The sequence below is a fragment of the Corvus cornix genome, chromosome 21 (genome assembly GCF_000738735.6).
Source record: "Corvus cornix cornix isolate S_Up_H32 chromosome 21, ASM73873v5, whole genome shotgun sequence".
NCBI classification, from domain to species: domain Eukaryota; kingdom Metazoa; phylum Chordata; class Aves; order Passeriformes; family Corvidae; genus Corvus; species Corvus cornix.
This window is the reverse complement of record NC_046350.1, coordinates 2441757-2466437: the sequence shown is the minus strand read 5'-3', so window position 1 is coordinate 2466437 and position 24681 is coordinate 2441757. Positions and strand designations below refer to the sequence as shown.

Sequence of the window (24681 nt, the reverse complement as noted above, 5' to 3'; positions counted from 1 at the left end):
CGACCGTGCCTCATCACCCAGCTGGGGCAGGATGTGCAGAGACCACCTGCTTGCCAAGTTATCTCCATGTCCTGGCATTCCCCACCCCAAAAAATAAGGATTATTTCCACCATACAGTTGCTCACTCTCTGGTCTGCCCTGGCCACACGCTGGCGGGTGTCTCACATGGGATATAAGTAAATAAAACCTGATCTAAACCCCTGTGCACGCTGGTGGGAGGGTGGGCAGAGAGGCTTGGGGGGCACAGGGCTTCGGGGCCAGGCTGGCGGTTGTGGAGGCTGCCAGAAGCACCCACGGCTTAAGAGCCACTGGCTAGTGAGCTGCGACCCCCGCGGCAGCCCCCGGAGCCGGCTCCGAGCCCTCCCCAGCTCCCGGCTCGCTCCAACTTCTCCAGGAGACAAGATGGACTACGGGGCACCGGGAGCCGCCCGCCCCGGCCCCCCCAGCGCCGCGGGGGTACGAAGCCCCTAGCCCCTGCCCCTCGCTGGCCCTGGGCGTGGGGACAGCACGACCACCACTGCCACCCTCCCCGCGGCCCCGGCGCGCTCCGGCGTTGTTTTGTTTCTCCCAGGAGGAAGCGAGCTCCAAGCACAAAGCGAGCGAGGGGAAGCCGTGCACGCCGGGCTGCGACCCCTCCCGGGGACCCTGCGGAGACCCCCTTACCTGCGTGGGCTAAGCGGGGGCACTGCGCCCTGCCCGGAGCATCGTCCGAGGCCGCCCCCCGCCGTGCCCGGGCAGCCGGACAATGGGCCGGGCGCGGAGCGGAGCCCTGCTGGCAGCGGCGCGTCCCCGCCGTGCTCTCCTCCTGCTCCGACTTCATGGCGGGGCACGGCGGGCCCGGGGTGGCCGGGGCGCGGGGTGTCCCCGGGCGGGCGGCTCCTCCCCGGTACCGCCCGGCACTGCGCGGAAGTGCGGCCAGCGCTACCTGCGCCGGGAATTTGACCTCTTGCCGGTCGCTTGATGTCACGGCTCGGAGGAGTGGCTCTGCCCCGCACAGCCCGAGGTGCGCGGGACGGGGGCCCCACAACTCTCCCGGAGCCCCGGGGCCGCGCAGGAACCCGCGGCCGGCCGGCGGCGGAAATGATTCCCGGCTGGAATCATCCATCGCTCCCGCCGCTGCCACCCACCGAGCGGGCGGCGGCCAGAGCCACGTCCCGGCGGCTCCATCGCGACCGCTGTTCGCGATCCTCGGCCAGCGCCGGCAGCACGGGGGGGAAACTGAGGCAGGAGGATGGCGAGGCAGCCCCGGTGCCACGCACGGTTCGGGCCAGCTCGTCCTCGCAAGGCAAACACCTGCAGTATTTTTTCTCGCAATGCAGTTGTTACTTATTTTACATGGGGTGCGGTGGGTAGGGACACAGCAAAAACCGCAGAGACCACCTGCCTTTCTATGATAAAAGCCACATAAAAATACACCAGAACAACCAGACTCTCTGAAACCCAGCACACTCGTGCAGCTTTTCCATAGAATCATTAAAGTTGGAAAAGACTTCCAAGATCAAGGCCAACCTTTAACCAAATAGCACCATGTCCACTAAACCACATGGCAAAGTGTCACATCTGCTTGTTTTTTGAACACTTCCAGAGATGGCGACTCCACCACTTCCCCTGTGGAGCCTGTTCCAATGCTTAACCACTCTTTCAGCGAAGAAATTTTTCCTAATATGAATATTTTTGTTCCCTACGGTCCAAGTGCACTGTTATGTGCCTAAACTCTGCTGCCTAGGCTGCCTGTTTCCAAGGCCCCCACAGCAGACCTGCTTTATAAATTGTTTCACCCCACCAAAGCGATGAAGAACTGGGCAGAAGCCCTTTGGGTTTATTAATTTTTGCCTGTCTCTTCACCGTTAGCCTCACTAGATGAGCACTGCCAGCTGCTGGCCAGCTGCTGGCTTGGGGATGCTCTGGAGGCAGCCCCAGCCTGCTGCCACCACACACCACTTGCTCTGCCCACGAAGGCAGCGCTTGCACAAAGCTCATAAAACACAGTTAAAGACAAAAAAAATCACCATATTCCACTTTGCCAACAGCACCAAGCCTCCACCAGCCACTGTGAACCCAGCTCCCCCGCCCTACAGCAGCAGTATCTCAGGCATGGGGAAACTGAGGCACACCCCGCGTCCATGGGCTTTGATGTTTTGGGGAAGTGGGTGACAATAGGTTAAAAAGGTGGGAGGAGCGAGCTGTCCTGGCTAGGAGGGGATGCAGCCATGGCCACCTTGTACACCCGGGTCAATAAACCAGGTTGTCACCCACCCCGTGACCCTCCAGGCCTCACAGTGCCCTGGCGGGCATTGCCCCTTCCTTATCCTGCTGCTTCCTCGCCAGCGGCTTGGGAAGGGGAAGGGAGTTGATTTTGTTGCGGAACAAGCCCTGGTTCTCATTGCAACAAACTCAGTGCATGCAACAGGCTGGCACTGCTACACAGCCGGGCACGGCTCTGCTGCCAGGTGTGCGGTGCCCCATCGCCCCGGCCATCACCGACCTCAGCTCCGGGAAGCCCAGGAAAACTCTGCGTCACCTCCCATCGCTCCCTGTTTGCACAACTCCCCTCCCCGGGGATCAAGTCGGAGCGCGCCCGTGCCGACTCAGCTCCCGATGCAGCGGGAACGCTGCCACGGCCGGAGCCTCCCCACGCGAGCCGGGAATCACCGCCGGCTTCGGGGCACCTGCGGGTTTAATCCTGCTCTGTACGTAATCCCAGAGCAAACGTAGCCGTGTGCCTTGGTGTGTGACCTGCCACGGCACGGGAAGGTGCTGAGCTGCAGTGCCCCGAACCAAGGCAGAGGGAGGAGGTTCTCCACGTCACAGGCATTGCACAAGCCCAAAGCTCCCCAAGAGCTCCCCTTGGAGCCTCCTCCCTGGCAGAGGAGCCCGGTGAGCGAGCGGGAATGCTGGGCTGGGCTGAGTCCTGACTTCTGCTGACTAATGGTGGCCCGGCAGCGTTACTCACACCCGCAGCACCCGCAGCACCCGCAGCACCCGTCCGTGCCGAGACAGCCGTGCGGGCTGCTCTTTGACCCAGCGATGGACCCGCAAGGATTCCCCTGCTCTTTCCTTTGTGATTAACAATCCCTTTGGAAGGCACGCAGAAAAATGGTGCTGCTCAAGATGGCTCATGCCTCGGCCGGGTTTCAGGCACCGAGCGTGTCCCTGTGTCAGGCAGCAGTCACCCTTTGGCTGTGGTTAAACTGGGGTTGGGGTCTTGGTCTCCTCTCCTTGCTCTGGATCAAGCCATTGCTGTGTGGCTGGTGGTGGTCCCTGGCCTTAGCCAGGTGGAAGCTGAGGCCAGGGAGGGATTTCTGTCCCTGGAGTCACTCCCCGTGGATTGTGGCTACTGCTGGTGCTGGGAAAGGGACAAGTGCTGGTGTCAGTGCAGATGGGTCTAGCCCTTCATTCCAAACTGGCTGGCCTCCTTCAGCCCTCCCTAGTCAAGACCCTTCTGCAGGGGCAGGAGAGACCCTTCCCATGCAAGCCTGTCTCAGAAGGTTTCTGCAGGCTGATCCCAACTTGACAACCTCCACCAGAGGACAAATCTGCATTATGTATCCCATCTCCAGCTTCCTGGGCTTGGAGGTCTCACCAGGGTTACGGCTCTGAAGCAAGCAAGCTACAGGTGGTCCCCACCAAAAAATGTCCCAACTCTGCCAAAAATCCCAACCATCACCCTGAAGAGCAGGGCCCACCAGAGACTGGCAAAAGAGAGTCAAGTTGGGGTCAAAAAGTTGTCCAGCCCCAGCACAGCTGCCCAGCTGGGCAGGGGTGCAGTCCCCGTCCCTGGAGTGATTTAACAGACATGTGGATGTGGCACTTGAGGACATGGGCTAGTGGTGGCCTTGGCAGTGCTGGTTGGACTGGATGATCTTAGAGGGCTTTTGCAACCTTGATGATTCTCATGATTCTGTGAAAAAGCAACTCAGCTTCAGCATCGCTGCTCCAAAGGGAACAGTTCTCCCTCCCTCCAACATGGAATAGGAGCTGGTGGCTGATCAAATGCAGCTTGAGCATATGGCTGGTGCTCTGTGTCACTGCCCTGGAGGCACCGGCTCCTGCAGCCACTGCTGAGTAACCTCAGCCCTGCCCGAAGAATCTCTGCAGAAGGCCAGCAATGCATCCATGTACCTTCAGACAGGAGCTGGCCCTCGAGAGCCACATTTGACCTGGAGGACAGAGCTGTCCACAAAAACGACCCAAACAGAAAAATCTGGAGGCCTCATACAAGGTCTCCTGCTTCAAAATGCCACCTTTTCCCAGGAAAACTTACTAAATCTTCTCTGCCATGCCCATGGAAACCCTCTTCTCCATCCCCGTCTCTCGCAAAATAAAGATAACAGAGTGAGGAGATGTTTCAAAACAGAGCTGATTTCTTTTTTCCCCCTGGTTTTTCTTTCAAGGAAAAACTTCTCTCAAAAATGACAGATTTTTGTCAAACATTTCACTCATGACAAATTGGCATTGTCATTGAGGAGAGCACTCGGCTGGGAATTTCGGAGGCGCTTCAGGAACCTCCATCTGCTTTTACTGAGTTAAAATCCGATGGCGGCGAGGCTGGAGAACGTAATGTGTGAGGCAAGGATTAATTAACATCGATCTGGCTCCAAAACCAGAGGCGGTGAGAGTAATTTTCATTGAGGAACTTGGCACTGCTTAGCACCTCCTCCTCCTCCAGTGCTGCCGGAGTATTTTAAGCTCCTGAAAATCACACGTGCATCACTGAGAGTTTTTGCAATTATTAATTAAAGCCTCAATAGAGAGAAAAACCTAATTTTTTTGTTAACTCCCTACCCAGGCCATACACAGCAACTTTCCCCTTCTTTAAAACAGCACTGCAAAAGCTGTTTGCAATGTAAAGAGGCAAAAAAGCAATGGGGAAAGGGCAAACATCATTATGCTGGTTCCAATCTCATTTGGTACAACTTCCTGAGCTCATGACAGTTATTTCTATTGTGTTTTTTAATTTTATCACGAGGATTATAGTTATCATCACAGACATTTTATGCCTAACTTCTGGGCTCTTTACAATATTTTCATTCAAATGCTAAAAGGCTGTAATGAGACTAAGATAATGGCCTGCAAATATAAATGACACAGATCAGAATAGGGGGAAATTGGTTAAAAAGGAAAACAAATAGAAATTATCCATCCTAATTTGCATTCAAAGACAGTAGCTGGGGAAAAAATTAATGTATTACGGAGAAGGAGGTTTCACCTGGTACCTGAACCCAACAGAACCTGCTGCACTTCTGCAACATCTGGATCCAGCTGCAAATGTCACTGACTCATCCCTGCCCTCCCCAGCTTCGTCAGCACCAATGAGGCGAGGGATGGCACAGACAGCTGCACGTTTGTGGCCGTGGAGGGACAGGGTGGGCATCGATCAGCAAAACGTGAGTTCTCCGAGAGCTTTGAACCACTGAACCCCACCAGAATCAATATTTTCCTTTTTAAAACAATGCTGGGGGGAAAAGCACATCTCATATAGATTCAGTGTTATTCTGGGTTTTACATTATTCATTGAACCTCATCCCATGTCATGCTGCAGTGAATATATTACCATATATGATGATACAAAAATTACATGACTCCTGCAAATACCCGATAAAGTGTCAGGCTGGGCTGCTAAAGGAGCTGCAATTGCTCATTAGCACCGTGTAATTACGCTGCCATACGCTGGGGTTGTGCCTGTGCCACCAGACACTTTACGGGGAAGGAGAAGGAAAATAATAATAGTAATAATAATAGTAATAATAATAGTGAAATAATAATAAATCAGGCAACAACAAACCCCAGAGCTGCGTGGTGGGTCTCAAACTTCGGGAAACATTTTCTTGTTGAAGCCTTATCTCCCCTGCAGCACATCCAGGAATGTCACTGCAAGGCCACCAAGGACCATTGTGTCCCCAGAACCTCCCAGCTCAGCCCACCCGAGCAGGGATCATGGGGGCACCTGGAGGGAACAGGCTGCATGCAGAGGCGTAACAGGGAAAATGGGAAGGCTGTCGGGAAAGGTTAATGATTTATCCCTGTGTATAAATGTGCTGCTATTTCTAAAATAGGCTTTGCAGCCTCAGTGCCACACGTGATTCGAATGGGGCTGAAGGTGGGCAGCTCCACTCTGATATTGGCCACTGTCTCTGTACCCAGGTACTATTGCCTTTTTAAACTATTTTTTTTAAGCTGCCCTGGAGCTTCCACAGAGTTTCAAATCAGCAACTCTAATGCTCCGTCTTCATCAGCCACTCCACTTACATATATATAAAAAAATATATGTATATTGGGAATTCAGTATAGAAAACAGGTTTTTATGACACCCACACAACCTGCCACATTCATCAACACAAAACTTACCCAAACCCCATTTCTTTACACCCAAAACCTGCCACTCACCGGGCACGAGGCTTGTTCACGTGCATGGACTCCAACTGATGCTATAGCACAATTTTTGATTGCTTGCAGGAATTGCAAAGACAAAAAAAAAGTGGGAATGAAGCCTGGCTGGGATGGCTGGAATTTGTGAGGCAGGTTAGGAAAGCCCAAGAGGCTGCATGGATCAATGACCCCGTGAGCCCGGACATATCCCGTTCCCCTCCCGCCACTGTGTGTATCAACAGAATATTTATAAATCAATTGAAAGCAATTAATCAGCTACAGAAAGATAAGGGATAATGAAGAAAAGAGATTAGCTGGCGATGCACAAACAGGGCTCCTCCAGGGAGGAACTGCTGTGGTTGGAAGCCTCCTCTGCAAAGCCTATTAGCTCCACTTAAAAAAGAAATTTAAAAGAGGCAACCTGAATAATTAAAAGGAAGAGTTAATGGTTCATGCTAACAGCTTCTAAAAACCTGCAGCAGCCGTGTTTGTTAACCAAAGGGACCTGCAGATAAACCACTGCTCCACGGCTGCAGCTGGAGCCCCGCATTCCTGCATGGAGCCCAACATTCCTGCATCCCCTGGCACGATGGATCCAGGGAGGCTCACATGGACACTCTGAGTTGCACGGGGCCACTGTCCTGCTGGGTTCACTTAAGTGACCAACCCTTTGAGCTGAGTTATAAACAGTAACAGAGGAATGACTCCAGGATGTGAGAAGAAGCCTGCAGGGATGTAAATCCTAATATTACCCACCCAGTGTATCCCATGGTACAATCACCAACGTGCTCCTTGTTGGCTAAGCCAGGACTAAATATACTGCTGGGTTGGTTGCCAACTGAAAAATTAACCTCTTGGCAGGACAGTCAACATTTCTGCCATTTTCTGTATGTTTTCCTACTGATTTTTCCACCCTAATCCTTCCACGCCAAACTCTGGGGAGGGGCGGCTCAGGGCAGGACCAGCAGCACTTTCCTTGGCTGTATTGCAGCCAATAATTATTTATTTCACACCCAGAAGATGCCAACACCAGGGCTGGGCTTAATCCAGTCTGCAGGACAAGCACCACCACGATGAAGAACTGGGTGCTTTTGGCCAAAATAACATTCTGAAGCTGCCACTTCATTTTTGAGGAGCACCCAAAAAGGCCCCATCCCCCAGCTGTGACATGCATCCTGGGGATGTCTGTGAGGAGCTTTCCCAAATTTATGGGGAAATTGGCAGCCTCCTCTGGTGCTGTGGGATCCCACCTGAGAGCTGGCAGCAGGTGGGCATTTAATCAGAAAGACCCACCAATTCAGAGGACTAAAGACAGCATTTCAGTGCAATACTTGCCTTTTTCAAGTAGTACTCAATAAAATTGCCAGGTCAGGGTTGGAGCTCACAGGATTTTTCCAGAGAAGGAGGGTAAACATCTCCCCACCTTCCTTGCCAGCCTGCAAGGCAGCAATTTAACCTTCAAGGTAGAGCTCACATTCATTTAGTAGCAGCTCTTATCTACAGGCTGGGGCCAGAATAATTCCACCGAGAATAATATATAATAGATAAAAATAACTGCACTGCAGCACAGACACGGATGGCACGAGCAGCTTCCTCCCTGCCCATCGATTTCATGGCAGGTGATGGGCTGACAGCAGGAAAACTCCCCTAATTCTGGTGCTTAGGGGGCTAATGTTGATTTAACAGGATAATGCTGGTTTTGGCAGGTGTGAATCCACAGGCTGAGCCCACATCAGGCTCTCTAGAAGCCCCAGTGCATCCTGCTCCCACTCCACTGCCCTTCACCCTGAAGGACCCAGAGTTCTGTTTCAAAAACCTTCTTTTTCCCTCTTATTTTTAATATTTTTAAAATAGAAATAAAATAAACTTGAAGGTCTTTCCAAGTGCCTAAGCAGCAAGAGGGATAATATTTATCTTATCTATTATGCACCATTTGTTGAACTTCTGTCTATGCTTATTAAAAATGTTCACAGCAAAGTTCGTTCTACCCTGCCAAGAGGTTCAGGACAAAAATTGAACACCTGGAGGTTTTAAACCATTTTTTTCCACCAAAGTCTTACTACCACACTAAATATCACAGCAGACCTGACAGTGATGAAACAAATATACCCATGCCCATAAAATCACAGAATGGTTTGGGTTAGAAGGGAGCTTAAAGCTCACCTTGTTTCACCCCTGCCGTGGGCAGGGACACCTTCCACCATCTCAGGTTGCTCCAAGCCCCGTCCAACCTGGCCTTGGACACTTCCAGGGATCAGGAGTCCGCAACATCTTTGGGCAAAATAACCAACTTGACCCCAAATCAGTACTGGAAATTAGGTTTTTCAGTCTGAAAATGAGGAGGCAAATGCCAACCAGTACCAAAAATATGCTTGTTTTCCCAAAATACCCACAGTATTACAGGATGGGAGTGTGGCAATGGGTGGTGTAATGCTGCCCCATTTATTTCACATACATTCCCAAAGGCAGGAAAGGCCATTTAAAGCTGGAAGGGCTGTGCTGGGTGCCTGCCTGGAATTAAACACCACACTAGGTAGCAAAGTTAATAAAAGTGACAGCCTTTTATTAATCTTGGCTCCTGCTGCAGTGCTTGGAGGCGGCAGGGAGCTGCTCTCATGGAATTATCAGGGCACTGCACCAGGCAAACCTGGGGCTGGGAGAACAGAATAAAATTGAATTTTTAAATAAAATAAAATAAATAAAATAAAACCAAAGGGGGCAGCAGAAGGCACAGAAGCTGTATGTGAAAGCCAGCAGCACAAGCCCAAGTTCTGGCAGCATCAGGGTGAGGACATATGGGTTGGAATGTGGGGTTGGATCCCTTGTGGAATGAGATCAGGGTGGAAAAACACATCCCAGGAGAAGATGTGAAAATGCACTGAAACTCAGCTAAGCAGAGAAAAAAAAAATCCTATGTTTTATTTCCATCCAGATGAAGCAAACCACTGGTGCTTCCTGGGGGAAGCCACTCTCTGCAATGTTTTATCTGGAGTGCCCAGGGAAGTCGAGCATTGCAATTCCTGCAGCAGCAAAGCGCCAGGTGAGTGAGCAGGGAGCAGGTGAGAACATCAAGCTCCAAGAAAACACAATCCCAATGGTCCCAGATGCTGCACCGTGGCTGGAAATAGGTGGTGGAATGATCAATTTGTTTTTTAAACTGCACTAAATGCCTTCCCAAGCTCCCCAGGAAATATCCAGTGCTCGGTTAAGGTCACGGGGGGGATGTGCACACCGTTCCATGCCCTGTTTTACTTGGTCATAGAATCCCAGGATGGTTTGGACTGGAGAGACCTAAAAGCTCATCTTGTTCCACCCCCTGCCATGGGCAGGGACACCTCTCACTATCCCAAGTTGCTCCAAGCCCTGTCCAACCTGGCCTGGGACACTTCCAGGGATGGGGCAGCCACAGCTCCTCAGGGCAACGTGGAAAGCTCCTGCCACTCTTGCATGGGACAGCAGCCAGGGGACAGTGACACTGCCACAAGGAGGAATCCTGGCTCCAACATGACATCCTTGACATTCCCGAGATCATCCAGGGATAAACAAGGGGCAGCAGGCAAGAGAGATGCGGCGGGAGTAAAGAGGAAGAGAAGGGAGAGTTTACTGGAGCAAGACGTGCAGCAACAGCAGCTGCCAGTTTTCATCACTTCATCACAAATCTCATAGTAACGATTGCATCTGGATTCTTCTTTGCTTTCTTCTCTTCCCAAACTTTATTTTTTTAACTCAGGCTCATGAAAATCTCATAAATAAACTTCCATGACCAGTACAGAAAAGACTCTTGCATTTTCCCCCATGTGCTGCACAAGGCTCAGCAAGCAAAGCAGACAGCAGGAACCCTTATCCCTTCCACATGTACTTCAGAACCCAAACCATGATTTTCAAGCTAGAAAATGAAAATAAGGAATACATGATCCTAAGAGACAGGTAGCCAAGAAGCAATCGTATTATCTCAAAGCTAAATATGATCAAGAGTAATAATTCAAGTATGGGTTTCCAATGTGGTACTTGAGGAAGACAAGAAAGATGTTATTTCCTGCTATTTATTCACATAAAGGCTCCGAAGTCATCCACCTTTTCTACACTGCCCTCACAGGACCTCTCCCGAGCTGTGCCCAGCACTGGGCATCTTCCCAGAAAAAACACTGTTGTACTGAAAAAATGAGGCCAATAATAACAAAAAATACCCAAAGCAACGGGGGGATTTGGAGGAGATAAAAAAAGCCACAGGAAAATGCAATTCTTTCTACTTGGTGCAAGCACCAGGGTGTGGGACCACGACGTGAGAAGGGGCACCCAAAGGACTCCAGGATTAGGTTTGAAACTGGAAAAATTGAAGAAATAACTGGTCATTCACACACCAGACACCCACTACCCCCCCCCACACTGTTGAGTGCACCCAAAAGATTTCAAACATTCAAAATTCTTCAAAACTCCTTTTTACTGGGTAAAACAGGGATTTTTTTTAATAATCCAGCTGTTTGGTGCTGGGACAGGATGCTGGCCAAGTCCCCTCTCTCAGGGCCCACCCATGAGACCAGAAGAAAAAGTATCTAAAATTCAGGCTGGGTGAAAGGGTCTCCATTTCAGTACTTCTAAATATAAAAGTCTCAGCAATGCCTCAAATAATTCAGAAGCTTTAGGAGAGGCACAGCACAGCCCCAAGTTGAGACACTTTTGGTAACTCCTCTTTTCACCAATTTCCTCCCAGCTACGCCACAAAAATGATGGAAAAAATCCCTTTATTTTCTTAAGGGAGATTCACCCTCGCACCACAGCCCCTGCAGGAGTACAAATATTTGATGCAATCGGAAAGAAAACAAAACCGTCCCAAAATGACAACTGAGAGGGAAACAATCTGGGAAGTTTTAACCTTCAAAATCTGTCTCTTAATTCTGGTTGTGATTTCTGCAGGCAAGGGAGGAGAAAAAACACAGCCCGAGCGGTGTCTGCTCCTGCCTTACAAAGGCAACTTTAAACGGGATTTTAAGAGAACATGACTAGGCCAGAATTAATGCTATTAAAATTCAAAGTGCAAAGACAGCCGATAATCCCAGCCGGTTCCTGGGACAAGAATCCGATCGTGCAACACACAGAGATTTGGTGCTGCTCACTGCTATTGATTTCCTTTTATTGGAAGGGAGAAAAAAAGGGAGAAGGATCAACAAGGAAACCCAAAGCTCTTTGGCAGCCCAGCCAGCCCAGCTTGCTTTCAACACCCATGGCTCAGCAAGCAGAAAGGAAACTGCTGGCAAACTGAACTCAAAAACATAGAAAAAATAGAGATTTGGAGACAAAACCATGCCCTGGGCTGTCAGACCTGCCCAGGCATGGATGTGTCTGCCTGGGAGAGCTGTGGAGCAGCAGCACAGCATGGCCTGGAGCAGGGCACAGGGCAGGGAGGAGGTGATGCAGCTGCAGAACAGCCCCAGAGCATCCGCAGCAGGACACGGCCCATAAACACAAAATACCTCCCTCAGAGCTGCAGCACTGCCCTGGGAGCTTTGGACACCCGAAATCCCAAACTTGATCATGATCCTGTGCACCTTCATTTCCTGCACACATCAACCAGGCTCCGCATGTGCAGGAGCCACTGAGGGACCACTTCAGAGGAAACAAGTGGAAATGCAGTCACTGTATTTATACACACAGAGTATTTTTATTTTTTAATTATTTTTTTAAGCACATGGTTAAATACTGCCTTGATTTTGTACCAATTAATCCTACAGCCAGAGATTTTCCTCTGTTCTTCAGCCACTTGCAAAATTCTCCCGAAAGAATGCTGGGGGGTTATAGAGGAATTATGTTGGTTAGTGAGCCAGTTATTATCCCTCTGATAAGAGGAGCTGATCTGGGCAGAGAGGCATTGGCTCCACACTATTTGCAAAGAAAAATTAAAGCAGAGATAGTGGCAGGTTTGCTCAGCTCCTGCCTTATCTCCAAAGCGTGGCAGAGATATTATTTGATCCAGCTCCGGCCAGGGAAGGAAAGCAGGGCTCCAGGGGAATTCAGCAAAGGCAGTTTTTCCAGGCATTGGCAGCTCTAAGCACTGCGGAGAAAATCAAAATACAGCAACAGAGATGTACGGGGGACCTACATGCTGGGAGTTTTGGGAACAGACACCTGGAAATTGGGTGTCCTGTGACTGTGGTTTATTACATGGGGAAAAGCACCCATGCCACCTGCAAGGTGTGATAAATTGCCTTCCTTAGTGGATGTGACCGAGCTGGACAGGCTGAAAGCAGCCCTGAGGGGAGGCTGCACTCCCAGGAGGACTGGAAGCACCAGCTGCCCTCCAGAGAAATCCTTGCAGCATCCCAAGCAGCATCTCCAGAGAAAACATGTCCAAAAGAAACTCTCCTCTGCCTTCACAGCTATAAATAGGGCAGGACTGGATGTTATCTGTGAGGCTTAACACACTTGTTTCATTTGGGAACCCGTGGGAAATGATTTGCCATTGAGGAAAATTTTTTTGTTTGTTTGTTTTTTGTTTTTTGTTTTTTTTTTTTTGTTTGTTTGTTTGTTTGTGTTTGGGTTTTTTTTTAAATAATTTTTATTTTTATACCTTTTTTTTTTTTAGATTTAGGGTCACCAGTCAGGCTCCCTGGAGCTATTCATTGCCCTGAGCCTGGTTGTGAGAGGGCAGCACCACACAAAGCTCTCCTCAACGTGAACAGAGATGAGGACATGGTGCAGGACCATGAGGTTTGTCCCAAGGCCAGCTTTTCCGTGGGAATTGCATGTTTGGGAGCGGGTTCCTTTCCACCCTCCTTAGCAGCTGTCATTATCTGGGCTCAGTTAATACCACCAGATCTCATTTATACCTTCAAGGGGGTTTATAAGCCTTTGCCATCCCGTAACAGGAGCACAAGGAGATTTACAAATGTACTCCAGGGAGGAAAAGGGTATCCTTGAGGAGATAACCATATTTTAGGAGCTGGGTTTTTAATTTTAAGACATATTTTAATTCAAATTGTCTGGACCTGAGGACCAGACAAATGGCATTTGCTCCAGCCACTTCTTATGGTCTCTGCTCTGCCATCGCAGCAAAGGAAGGGAAGAAAAGCAGATCAAAAGAGCCATGTGGGGAAAATAATGAGTCTGGATTGTGCTGGTGGCACAAGGTACAACACAGAGTGAGGCAGGAACAGAGAAATCCATATGTGATACTGAGTTTCTTTTACCTGCTACTGGGCTTTTCAGTACCCCAGGCATTTGAGGAAAGATACAGGTAAACCCAGAGGAACTGCAAACCTGCTGCAAATGTGAATTGAAAACTTAATTCTTAGATAACCCAGGAGGTATTTTTGAGGGAGTCATAACAGTGCCTGTCCTGATGAAGCAAAAATGGGGCACAGAGGTAACCCCAGGGACTGAGCCCTCAGTGCCGGCAGCATTTCCTTCGGCACACGGATCACCTGAGCGAGCACCCAGTGTGGGATGAGGGGTGATGGAGGAAGCAAACCCCACAAGGGAAGATGGGCTGATGGCTCTGCAAGCACTGCCGAAATATTTTAGGGAGGAGCTGTGCCTTACCGAAAACATGGAGAACCATCCCAGCTCCCAGCCTGAATCCCAGCCATCCACACATGGCATTTCCCTGGTCAGGTAATTGCCACAAAGCCTATTACTTTCCACAGCAGTTGTTGAAGGGTCATTAGGACAAACCAAATGAGAGGCTAAACTCTCCTGAACAATTTTAATAATTACAGCCCTTTCATACTCTGCAACATCCAGCGAGGCAGGGATGAGGGAGGCTGCCAGGCTGACCAAAGGGATGCTCAGCCCCCCACAAAGGCTGAAAATGGATTGTTTCCCCCTTGTTTTCTGCAGAACAATTACTGCTTGCTCCTTGGACTCACTTGTGTAGGATTTTACTGTCTCAGGGTACATGTCCTTACCCTCAGCTCACACATGGATATTCCCACCAGCCCCTGTGGATCCTGCAATGCACCATGGACTCTGCACTTCCCAGGTCCTCTCTACCTTCTGGAGGGGTTCCCAAGAATAATTTATTGCAGTCTTGACATTACTCACTTATATATGGAAGCCTTTTTAATTTAAATTGTTTAATTTGAAGTCAAAAGCATATTTTAAATTAATACCCACAATGAGGGGAGGAAGGAAGCACACTCCAAAAAAATATTTGCAAGAGATAATTCCACACATGAATACTCTCCATCATCTCCCTATCCCCCAGTTCTCTTATCTATCCCCAAAGCTGCAAATGTTAACTTCAAAGCCAAACACTGTTTCCAACTGGAAATCCATGGACTGGTCCCCAGTGGATGTGGGGAGCTGGGGAACAGCCGGGATGCTCAGCCCCAGCCAGTGTGTCCTGGGAACTGGTGGGTCGCCTTTCCTCAGGGATCAGTCACCCTAAAATCCCCACTGCACCCTACTGCACATGTAACACACACACTGCCCTGGCTGCTGCATCTTCCCACGGAAAACACCGAGGAGCCAGACCCGCCCTTGGCACTCTGCAGCACGGACTGCCCAAGGACAGGGAACTTCATGGTCCTCAGTGCAAGACATTCAACATCCCAGAAATAAGCCCCAGGAGGATGTGGGGAGCTGGGGAATGCTCCATCTAACTGGATTAAGCTCCAAAATCATCTTTGGAGATGCAGCTAAGCAGCAACTCTCCCCAGAGCAGCTGGGGCACTACAGATGCAAGCACAGACCTAATTCCTCTCCACGCAACAGACCCCTGGCATTTATCTCTGCTGCCTAAAGATCCGCTGGAGCCCCGAGGATCTCACCATGAATCAGCATCAGCCAGGGCTCTGCTCCCTCGACCCCCCTCAGCACAGCAGCATTAATTTCCCCCCTAAAATACCTGCAGCAAAGCACAGAGCAAGAAGCAGCATTTCAGAAGAGCTGCAATCCCGGGCTTTGCAGCCCCGACATCTCACATGAAAGGGAGGAATTTCCCTCCCAGTGAATAGCGGTTTATACATTCTTTGGCAGCCTGTTACCATTAGCAAACACAGTCTGTATTTCTGCCTCGCTCATTTGTTTGCCAAGAGCATTGGAAAGGAGTATTTTATCCGCTGCCAGATAAAACCCATAAGCAACCGTGCCCAACGTTTTGCTGCAGGTACGAGGTTTGTTCCTGCAAACGGACACCTCCACTCACCCCGCCTGAATAAACTGCCCCCCAAATGGCTCTGAGAGTTCAACACAAGGGTGGGGGGCAAGGAGGTGTCATCCCAGCCCCTCTCCTGGCTTGGGATAAAAGGTGGTGGGAATAAGGGGGAAAATTGGCAGCACCAGAGCACGGTTAAAAAGCTCATGTTGGATTTGGGATGGAAAAGAGGAAAAGCCCTCCAGCTTCCAGCCTGAGCTGCCACCTGCGCTGCTGCCTCAGCGAATGCCAGTTCCTGACAGTGCCTGAAGCTCCCTGGAGTTTTGCCTTCCTGCAGCTCTGCCCCAAGCTCAGCCCAGCTCCTGGACACCTTAATCCTCGGTTTAAACCAAGCTGCTTTCAGCTCGTGCCCCAGTTCCTTTGCCTAGGATATAATTTAAACAAAACTCCCTGAAAATGCTCAAACCAGACATTTGTGGTTCCACAAGTATTATTTTTCTCCCCTTGGTGATCTGCACATCAAACACATGAAAAAACAGACAGAGGAAAGGGCTTGTTTGAGCTATTTTCTCTTTCCTCTGACCCAGCTCTCGCAGCCGAGCCCTTCCCACATCCCCAGCACAGCAGAAGCAAAGTTCTGTACACACATGGGAAGAGATCCTGGGAAAGGGGAGCAGCCAACTCACAAAGTCCCATCATCCAGCCTCAGTAAGCTTAAAAAGCCTTTTTCCCCCCCCTAGATTTTAATTTAAGTTTTTCCCCCATTTCCTGCCTGTATTCTGCTCCTCCAGCTGGAACATGCTCCCACGCAAAACTCCTCCAAACCCGCACCAGGGGCTATTCCTGTGGGAAAAGCAGCTCCAGTGCTTGCTTGGAGCCCCAGCAAGGGAAAAAGCACCCCTAGGACAACACACACTCCCAGCATCAGCTCCTTGACCCCTTATTGTGAGACTCCCCCACCCCAGCAGCCCCACAGCCAGATTAGAACTACTGACCTGCATCTGGGAAGCTCCCAAATCCCACTGGCAATTCCCACAGCCATCCGGTTCCACCTTTCATTTCCAGAGCAACCTTTCCCCTCTTTACTTGGCTTCCAAGTTCAGTTGAAGACATTAACCTAATTACAGCTATCTCTGGCATCGTTTTCGTCTCCCTCTCACTCCCCCTGCATTCAGGCAAGGTCGATTTTGCAGCTTATCCCAAAAATTCCTGCTTGTTTGGGTTTTTTTTTTGCAACAATTCCACTTCAGCCAAAAGGCAGGTGAAAAGGAGATGCTGTAGGGAAGTGAGAATAAATGGAAAAAGCTTTGCCAAGGGTGGCATGAGGGGAAAAAAAATCATTATTTTAAATTAAGAATACATCCACTCCCCGGATGCTGTCTGAACTAAGGATGGGGTGATTCTGGAAAAGGCTGGCAGGCATGGAGCAGGCAGCTCAGCTTTATTCCCTACTGGCAGCCTGGAGGTAATCTGGGGGGCACAGAGAATGATCCCCATTTCACCTCTGCAAGCCACGTGCCCGGAGGAGCTGGAGAGCTGGGATCCCTCACTTCAGGGTGCATTTTCAGCGGCTATTTAAGATTTAAGATTAAGCAGGATTTTCAGGAGCACCTAAGCCGTTTAGGTGCCTAAATCCCACTGACAGTCCCTTTGAACACTGCTACCTTCTCAAATCCCAGCTGGTGTTTATTGGTGTCAGTAGACACTTAAACAGCCCCAGGCACACGTCCTAATCCCACGGCTGGGAAGCTGCTGACCATCACCAGCCGACCCAGCTCTGCAGTACGTGGAAGATGTGGACAGAGAATCCCCATTTGGGCACTTCCAGCTTGTTCCACCTCCAACCCTTCCCTGTCTGACCTGGGAGTTCAGGTTTCCCCCTTTTTCCCCCTTTTGCTCTACCTGGGTGAGCATTGGGGTGGAGATCACAATCCATAAAGTCTCTTTGAAATGGTTGTACAACAACCCCCCTGCATTTCCTCCTGTTTCACACAGAGCCCCACCCCTGTCCTGGTGTAGGATAAACCTTTGAACCAAGGGACAACCCATGAGGGGGATGTGGCAGCACCCTGGACCCACGGATGGGGCTGCAGTTCTTGAAGCTGCCCAGTGCTCCAGCTGTGGGTGCTGTGAATCCCCCAGGCAAACACACCATCACCCCAAATTTGGGGTGATTGTTACCTTTTTGAGGCTGCAAGGAGAGGGGATGCAGCTGCAAGGGGTGCTCTTGGGGGTGCAGAGCCTCCCAGTTTCTTTCCTGCATTCTCAAGCCATTTTAATTCTATGAACCTCTCTGATAATGCAGGGAAGGAACGTGCCAAGGCATGTGTTTGGCTTCTATCATGTCAAATACATTTTAATTGGTGATAATTCCTGTATGCCTGGTATATCCAGGTGAAAATGCACCCTGTGTGCTCCTCTCTGCTCTGCAGGTTAATGTTCCTCAGGCAAGTTGGTATTAAAACCAAGGGGCTGGAGCAGTGGGAATAAAAAATCAGCTTTTAAAGGGCAGCTCTCCCCAAAGCATCCTGAGATGTTTAAACTTAGCTCCAATCTGGGAGCAAACTCCTGTTTTAATAAGTGTAAGGGATTTGGGGAGATTCTCCCCTTCCTTGACTGAACAGGAGGGACATGTGGCATTAAAGCAGCACCCGAGGGGGGCACATTCCCATTTTATCCCACGTACAGGCACAGCAGCCAACCCTTCCCCCCGGGCACCTGATGCTCAGGGGGGATGCACAGCGCTCCATCACCTCCTCCAGGCTGTAATATTTTGATCAATAGCTTTATTCACATCCAGAGGCAAATGAAGGCACCTGCTGTTTGCTTCTCCTTCCCTTCGACCAGGCAACAAACACGGCAAACCCGGGAGGGACGGAGCCCCCGCGGCAAATCCGCACTGACACGGATGGTTTGGGCATTACCCGCTGGGCGAGCGGTTATCGACCTGGGCTCCAGGTGGGTGAGCAGCCAGAAACCTGAATGGGGCTGTGATTAATGCACATGCACACACAGAAAGAGCTGGATTTATGGGATACTTTTATTTCTTGGTTCATTCAGCCAGCTTTAATGACACTATGGCCAGATGGATGCTCCATAGCATTGAGGTCTCTGCCTTCTCCCTCTCCCCAAGCTGGCTCTAACCAGCACTGGGCTTCTGCAAAGGCAATATGAGGGGGGTGCTGGTTTGGGGGGCTTGATGGCAGGATGAGCCACAGGATGATCCAAAGAGCCTGAGGGACCCATGGCAGCTCCTCCTGCACCAAGCAGGCAGGGGTGACTTTTAGGCACCATTTAGCACAGGTAGTCACCACCCTGGGTGAAATACTGTGGTCCAGGTCTCCAGGGTTTCCACCCTCTTTGTATTTCCTCCCCACTGCCCACCACCTTTGCAGGTCCAGAACTGGCAGGTGGGAATGGTAATAATTCAAATGTTCTTTGGGGAGTGCTGGCAAGAAAAGCACAAATCTTCCCTTTGAGCCGCGAGTGAAAGGCAGTCTTTGTGCTCAGGAGCACCGCGTGCCTTTGGAATCCGTGCTGGAAATCTGAATCCAATCTGATGGGTGCTTTCATTTTATTTTTTCCAAAACAAGCCAAACAACTCTATATAAACAAAATCTGCCAAAGCTCCTGTTCTCCCTCACCTGTCTGATTATTTCTTCCTCTCTTGCTTTGCTGAATCAAAATAAACAAACACTATCTATTGATTCTGACTGCTCTCTGAAGATTTGTGGCAGAAAGCTGAAGTTCCTGAGTTACTGTGGAGCAATAACTGGATGCCTACTGCTTGGAAATGCTTCCTTGGAACAAAAAAAAAGAGATAAAAAAGTGGCTATATCATAGAAACGGACATGCTTTGCTTCCTCAGACTGGAAGGAAGTGTGAAGTAAGACTTTGTTAATAATTCATTTTGACAAGTCTCCATTCTTCCTGCCTTTTTTTTTTAATCCAGGATACACTAGGAAAATCAATACAAGAAATACAGAGTTTTGCTTTTATTTTATCTTCCAGAAAGCAGCAGGACTCACAGACCCTGCATCTCCTTGCACGCAGCACCTCCAACCATTTCCACCAACCATTGCTGCAAAAAGACACTTTCCTATTTCATCTACACAATGGCACAAAATTAAAGTACCTTCTGCAACCCACAAAACTTCAAATTAACCTTTTGCTTGCAGAGTAATTAATGCTGCAACACCACAAATGACCTGGTTGGATTCCAATACACCAGAGAGCTGCTGCAGCCCGATTGGGATGCCCTTGGTCCGCGCCAGAGGCGGAATTATAATCGTCTTAAGGAACGCTGGTCAGCTCAGTAATTGCCTTACATTGTAAAATCCCGCAGAAAAAAACTTGCCCTGCAGCACATTTGATATGTTCTGGTCCTTGGCCAAGCTCTGCACAAGACTTTCTCCCCTTTAAATTTTACTTTTTTGGGGTTTTCTCTATGGTTACCGTGGCAGGATTCAGCACGTTTCATGCACAGGGACTGAAAGCACCAGTGAAACAACAGAGACCACAATACAAGGTCCTCAAGACCAAAAATCACAGGAAATCACAGAAAAGAAATCTGGATTACATCAGCTGCAATAATTCAAATTGGGCTACCCTCACCCTAAAACCAGAACCCAGCCCCAACTAACACCAGCCCCAGATTTCTGTGGTTTTCTCACCACCACAACCCAGAGTGATGGTCAGGCCCCCTGGGGCCACCAGCCTTGTGTTCCATTTATCTTCACTGGCAACTCTATTAAAAATCTCAAATGCCTCACTCATAAAACATTGAGATTTTGTCACAAACCTACCTTGAGCTGACCTCTGGCCATCAATTACACAGGAGAGCCCATGGAGGGGGGAGCACTCAACCAGCTCTGCTCACTTCCATAGCTTTGGGCAGCACCCTCTGCCACCCAGGTCTTCCAAACGCACTTCAATGTTCCCACTTTCCCCACTACCTGCTAACAAACAATGAGGAAAGACCTCACGGAAGGTTTTCAAAGCAGTTGCTGGAAATCAGGAGCTTCATCTAAGCCCAGACAGGGTTGATATCACCTCCAGCTATGCAAAACCAACCCACACGTGGCTTATAACAACATTCTCTTTGTTCACAAAGCCCTCAAGTTCATTGCACTGAGCTTTTTCTTCAAAAAATTGGGATTTGCCCCCAAAACCTAGGAGTGTTGGTGTGGCACAACCACCCCAGGTGGTTCCCCTCCAGGAGAACTTGGTGCCTGTGGCTGCATTCCCTGAGGCTGGAAACAAGCTCCCTTCTGCCTATCAGGCTGCTGGATTTTTTTCCATTTTAAGACTCAAGATCACTGCTTTAAAGAGGGAATTAAACTGATGGATTGTGGATGGTGTAAAACCTTGATGTCCTAGGAAACTGCACAAATAAATGTTACCAGAGTAACTAAAAGGGGAGACAAGCTGATTCTGACACTAAGGAGGATTGAGACGGTCTGAATTTTCCCCGTCTTCCCTGGATCACAGTCCTGGTATCACCCATGTACAAAACCACCTGCAAATCAGTCACCCTGCAGGAAAGGAGTTGATCAGACCAACTCCAGCACAGAGAATTCTCCTTGTGTTTCCATTGAGGAGACCAAGCCATGGCCACCCACCTCCCACCACTGCTGGTCTTGATTTGAGACCAGAAGCAACCTCAAAAAAACCAAGAGGTTTTTTTCCAGAAAGCAAAATCAGCACTAATCATGTTGTCAGGGTATCAGCTCACACTCACTGCCAACACATCAGGCCAGCTGTGCATCTGCACTTGCTCATTTGGCCACTAACCTGCTTTAGCAATTACAGAGATAATTAAAACATCGCCCTGCAGATGTTCTGATTTCTGTTGTCCCCATCTCCTGCTTCTGCTCTGGAGCTCAGCTGGAAGATGAAGGATGGGGGAAACTTTCAAAGGTGCAGATCAGAGTGTTTCCGTCTATTCTCTACAGCAGCACGACTCACACTGATGGGAGAGGTGACTGGTGTTGGAAGGTGAGGAGGACCAAGGCAAGCCCTCTGCTCTGCACAGGGATGCTCTTTTCAATTTGCAGGCCAAAGTGTCACACTAAGTAACCCCAGTCAGGTGCAAGAACAGATGCTGAAATCTAAGAAATTTCATCTGAAATCTAAGTAATTTCATCTGCTGGGGTAACGCAGTGCCAAAGCCACCATAAGCCATGGGGAAGAGCTGGACCTTTGCTGACCACCCCAGAAAACCAGGTTAACACCTGCCCCCTTTCACTGCACATTGGGAGACCATTTCTGTGGTCCAAATGTTCTCAAGCTGGTAAAGGTTTTCAAAATACCAGGGTTTGGAGAAAGGGGGATGTTCCAGCAATGCTCTCTAATAACAAACACCAAAGCAATCCCTTCCAGGAGGAGATAAAGAATTTCTTCCTCCTCTGGCAATAAATCAAAGGCCACTGTTCAGCTGATGGGAATTGATTTTTCTCCTGTCCTTTGCACTTAGAGTGAGGTGGGACCGTGGTGAGAGCCCCCAGACGTGACAGAGCCCAATTGATGGCAGGGAGGGGACGCGGTGGGGACACGTGGCACCAGCACACGGCATTCCCGACCCTTCTGCAGCAGTGGCACCCTGCTCCCACCCTGAGCCCCATGGAGAGACACTAATGGAATAGTTTAGGTTGGAAGAGCCCTCTAAGATCATCCAGTCTAACCACTAACCCAGCACTACCAGACCACCCCAACTGCCACATCTGCTGTCTTTTACATCTTCCAGGGATAGGGACTCCACCGCTGCCCTGGGCAGCCGTGCCAGGGCTGGATAACCCTTTTGGTGAAGAAATTTTCCTTAATATCCAACCTAAACCTCCCCTGGTGCAACTTGAGACCATCTACTCTTGTCCTATCACTTGTTACCTGGGAGAAGAGATTGACCCCCACCTGCCTCTAACTTCCTGTCAGGGAGTTAAAAGAGAGCAAAGCCCCAGCAAAGCCCTTCCCAAAAGTAAAGGGCACAAGTGAACTTTAGTTGGCAATGAATGAGATTTGATCCAGATAAAAATAGGGGGGTGGGGGAGGAATTCTCTTTAGCACAAGCAGAACAAGGGGTGAATCCAGAGCTGGAAAGGGATGGGATGGGGGGCAATCCCCCTGAACCCTCCTGCCTTCACAAGAGATAATTAGGAGCCTGCCTGGCTGCCCAGAAAAACAGGCATCTGCCATTTTAGCTAAAACATGGCTCCAGTTGTTAATTAAAAAGATTTTCACTATAGGTTCCATCAAACCCAAACCTCTTTGGCTTTTTATCTGCACAGAAGGAAAGGAGGGGAATTAAAAAACAGCTGTCTGTAATGCAGATCACCCAGAGATCTATCCCCCTCCCCTCACCAAACTCTTTAGTAACAATCACTGAAGGCAGTGATTTGCCCCCTTCTGCACCCAGCGCTGCACAGCCACAGGACAGGGGACACTGGATTGATTTGGTTTCCCTCTAAACCCCTACAGTTTAGAGGTTTTGTGTAGAAGCAGAGGCCTGATTTAACAGGTTATAAAGCTCCACTGTTTTCTCACTATTGGCTTTATTGCAGCACGTAAGATTTTTAATGAGAAATAAATTGATAGAGATACATTACCACAGGGGAACTCTGATCTGCTCATTTGCCAGCTATAATGGCACAGACCACATTTCTGAAATCCAGAGGGAAAAACGCACTCACGATGTATTTATGTCAGTATTCAGCTGGAATGGGCACTTAAAGTGTCACCTGGGTGGTGATGGTCCCTTGCAGTGATGCTGGTCAAGACAGTGGTGGTGGGACCAATGTAGGTGATGCCCAGCAAGTGGCTTTGCCATAGGAAACAGAGCCTAGAAAGCTGGAAGGAATAGCTCAGCTGCACCAAACCAGGGAGATAAGCACCTCTCTCACCTCTTTGCACCCACTCTTTGGTATCCCCGTGCCTTGGGAGCAGTTGAGGTGCATCCCATGGTAGAGACATCTCCGGCTGTCAGTATTTACACCAGCCAAACCCAGCAGGGAGTCCTTTACACATCACCTGCTGTGCCCCAAGGACACGACATGGTGGGTAAAAACCAGAACATACTGGTATTTCAATAAAAACCAAAAAAAGAAGGAAAATATGGCATAATGGGCAAGTGTTGCCCCATCCCAACATGAGCATCGTATCTTCATCCTTGTGCCACCTCCTGCAAAGCTCCTGTTCCCTTCAATCTCTTCCTTGACATGGGCTCTCCCACCTTTCCTCCAGCTCCACTGTACCCAAGGCAGCTTCTCAGGACCTGCCCAAAATGCCAGGACACACAAGACAAGGTGATGGCCTTGGGAGGAGAATGATGGCAGAGTGCTTGTGACCACAAAGGGGACCTCATGGATGGGGGGACCAGAGATGGCTTCCATGCTGCCCCCAGATGTGCTGTCAGGTGAGATGGCTACTGCACATCTGGATAAATCCCTTCCTTTTTTGTGTCCCTTATCAGAAGAGGCAGGTCAAAGCACAAACAGTTCAAAAATGATGTCCAGGAATGCCCTTTCCACAGCCCTGCCATGGACAAAGCCCTGGATTCCTCTCTTCTCTCTCCCTCCCACGTTCCTGCCTGCACGCTCCAAGCACTGCCATTCCTACATCCACACACCACTGCTCTCCTGTGCCAGTGATCTGCATCCGTGCAGACTTACCTGGAAATTACTAATCTAAATGTGCATTCACACTTATATGGGTAATATTATTATTTTTAGTACGGAAAACAACTCCTTGCTTTTTGCCAGCTCCCACCTGTCATTTTGCAGCCAGACTTGGGCTGATGACTTTATCATTCATCCACCCCTTTCCATTGGAATATCCCCCACTCCAAGAGGAGCACACAAATTACCTGGGAAGGTGGTACAAGTGTTGCCACAACCCTCCTGGTAAGACAAAGGGTACAGGTTCCTTCTGTGATGCCCCCCCGCCCAGAGTTCTGCCCTGACACGCTGTCTTCTCCCTGATAGCAAAGTGGAGGCATCCTTCAGTACTTTAATTAACAAGTGCTGGAGCAAATCAAGCCAAATCTCATCTTCTGCCCTTTCTTTGACTTTTTCATTGACTATTAGGGGGAGAAGAAAAACAACTCCTTGAAGGTGAAGCTTTGATGTTCAGAGATCTGGGAGTAATCCTGGTTCCTACAGTGATATTCAAGGAACTCAGGACAAACGTGTATATCCTGTATATCCAAAGGAGAGAGCACTTAAACTATA

The 24681-nt window shown here is 49.5% G+C and overlaps 1 protein-coding gene across 2 annotated transcripts in view; it reads right to left on the bottom strand.

The window, feature by feature from the left end:
- The window catches only part of LOC104693262 (kazrin), an 86628-nt gene that overhangs the window by 18766 nt on the left and 43181 nt on the right, over positions 1-24681 (bottom strand). Inside the window, exon 1 of one of the 2 annotated variants that reach the window (XM_039564024.1) lies at positions 664-849. The exons of the other annotated variant lie outside the window; for it this stretch is intronic. Within the exon in view, the coding sequence (XP_039419958.1) occupies positions 664-820 (157 nt within the window). The 5' untranslated portion in view covers positions 821-849. Of the gene's footprint in view, positions 1-663; positions 850-24681 lie in introns of those variants that run through there. 2 annotated transcript variants of the gene reach the window in all.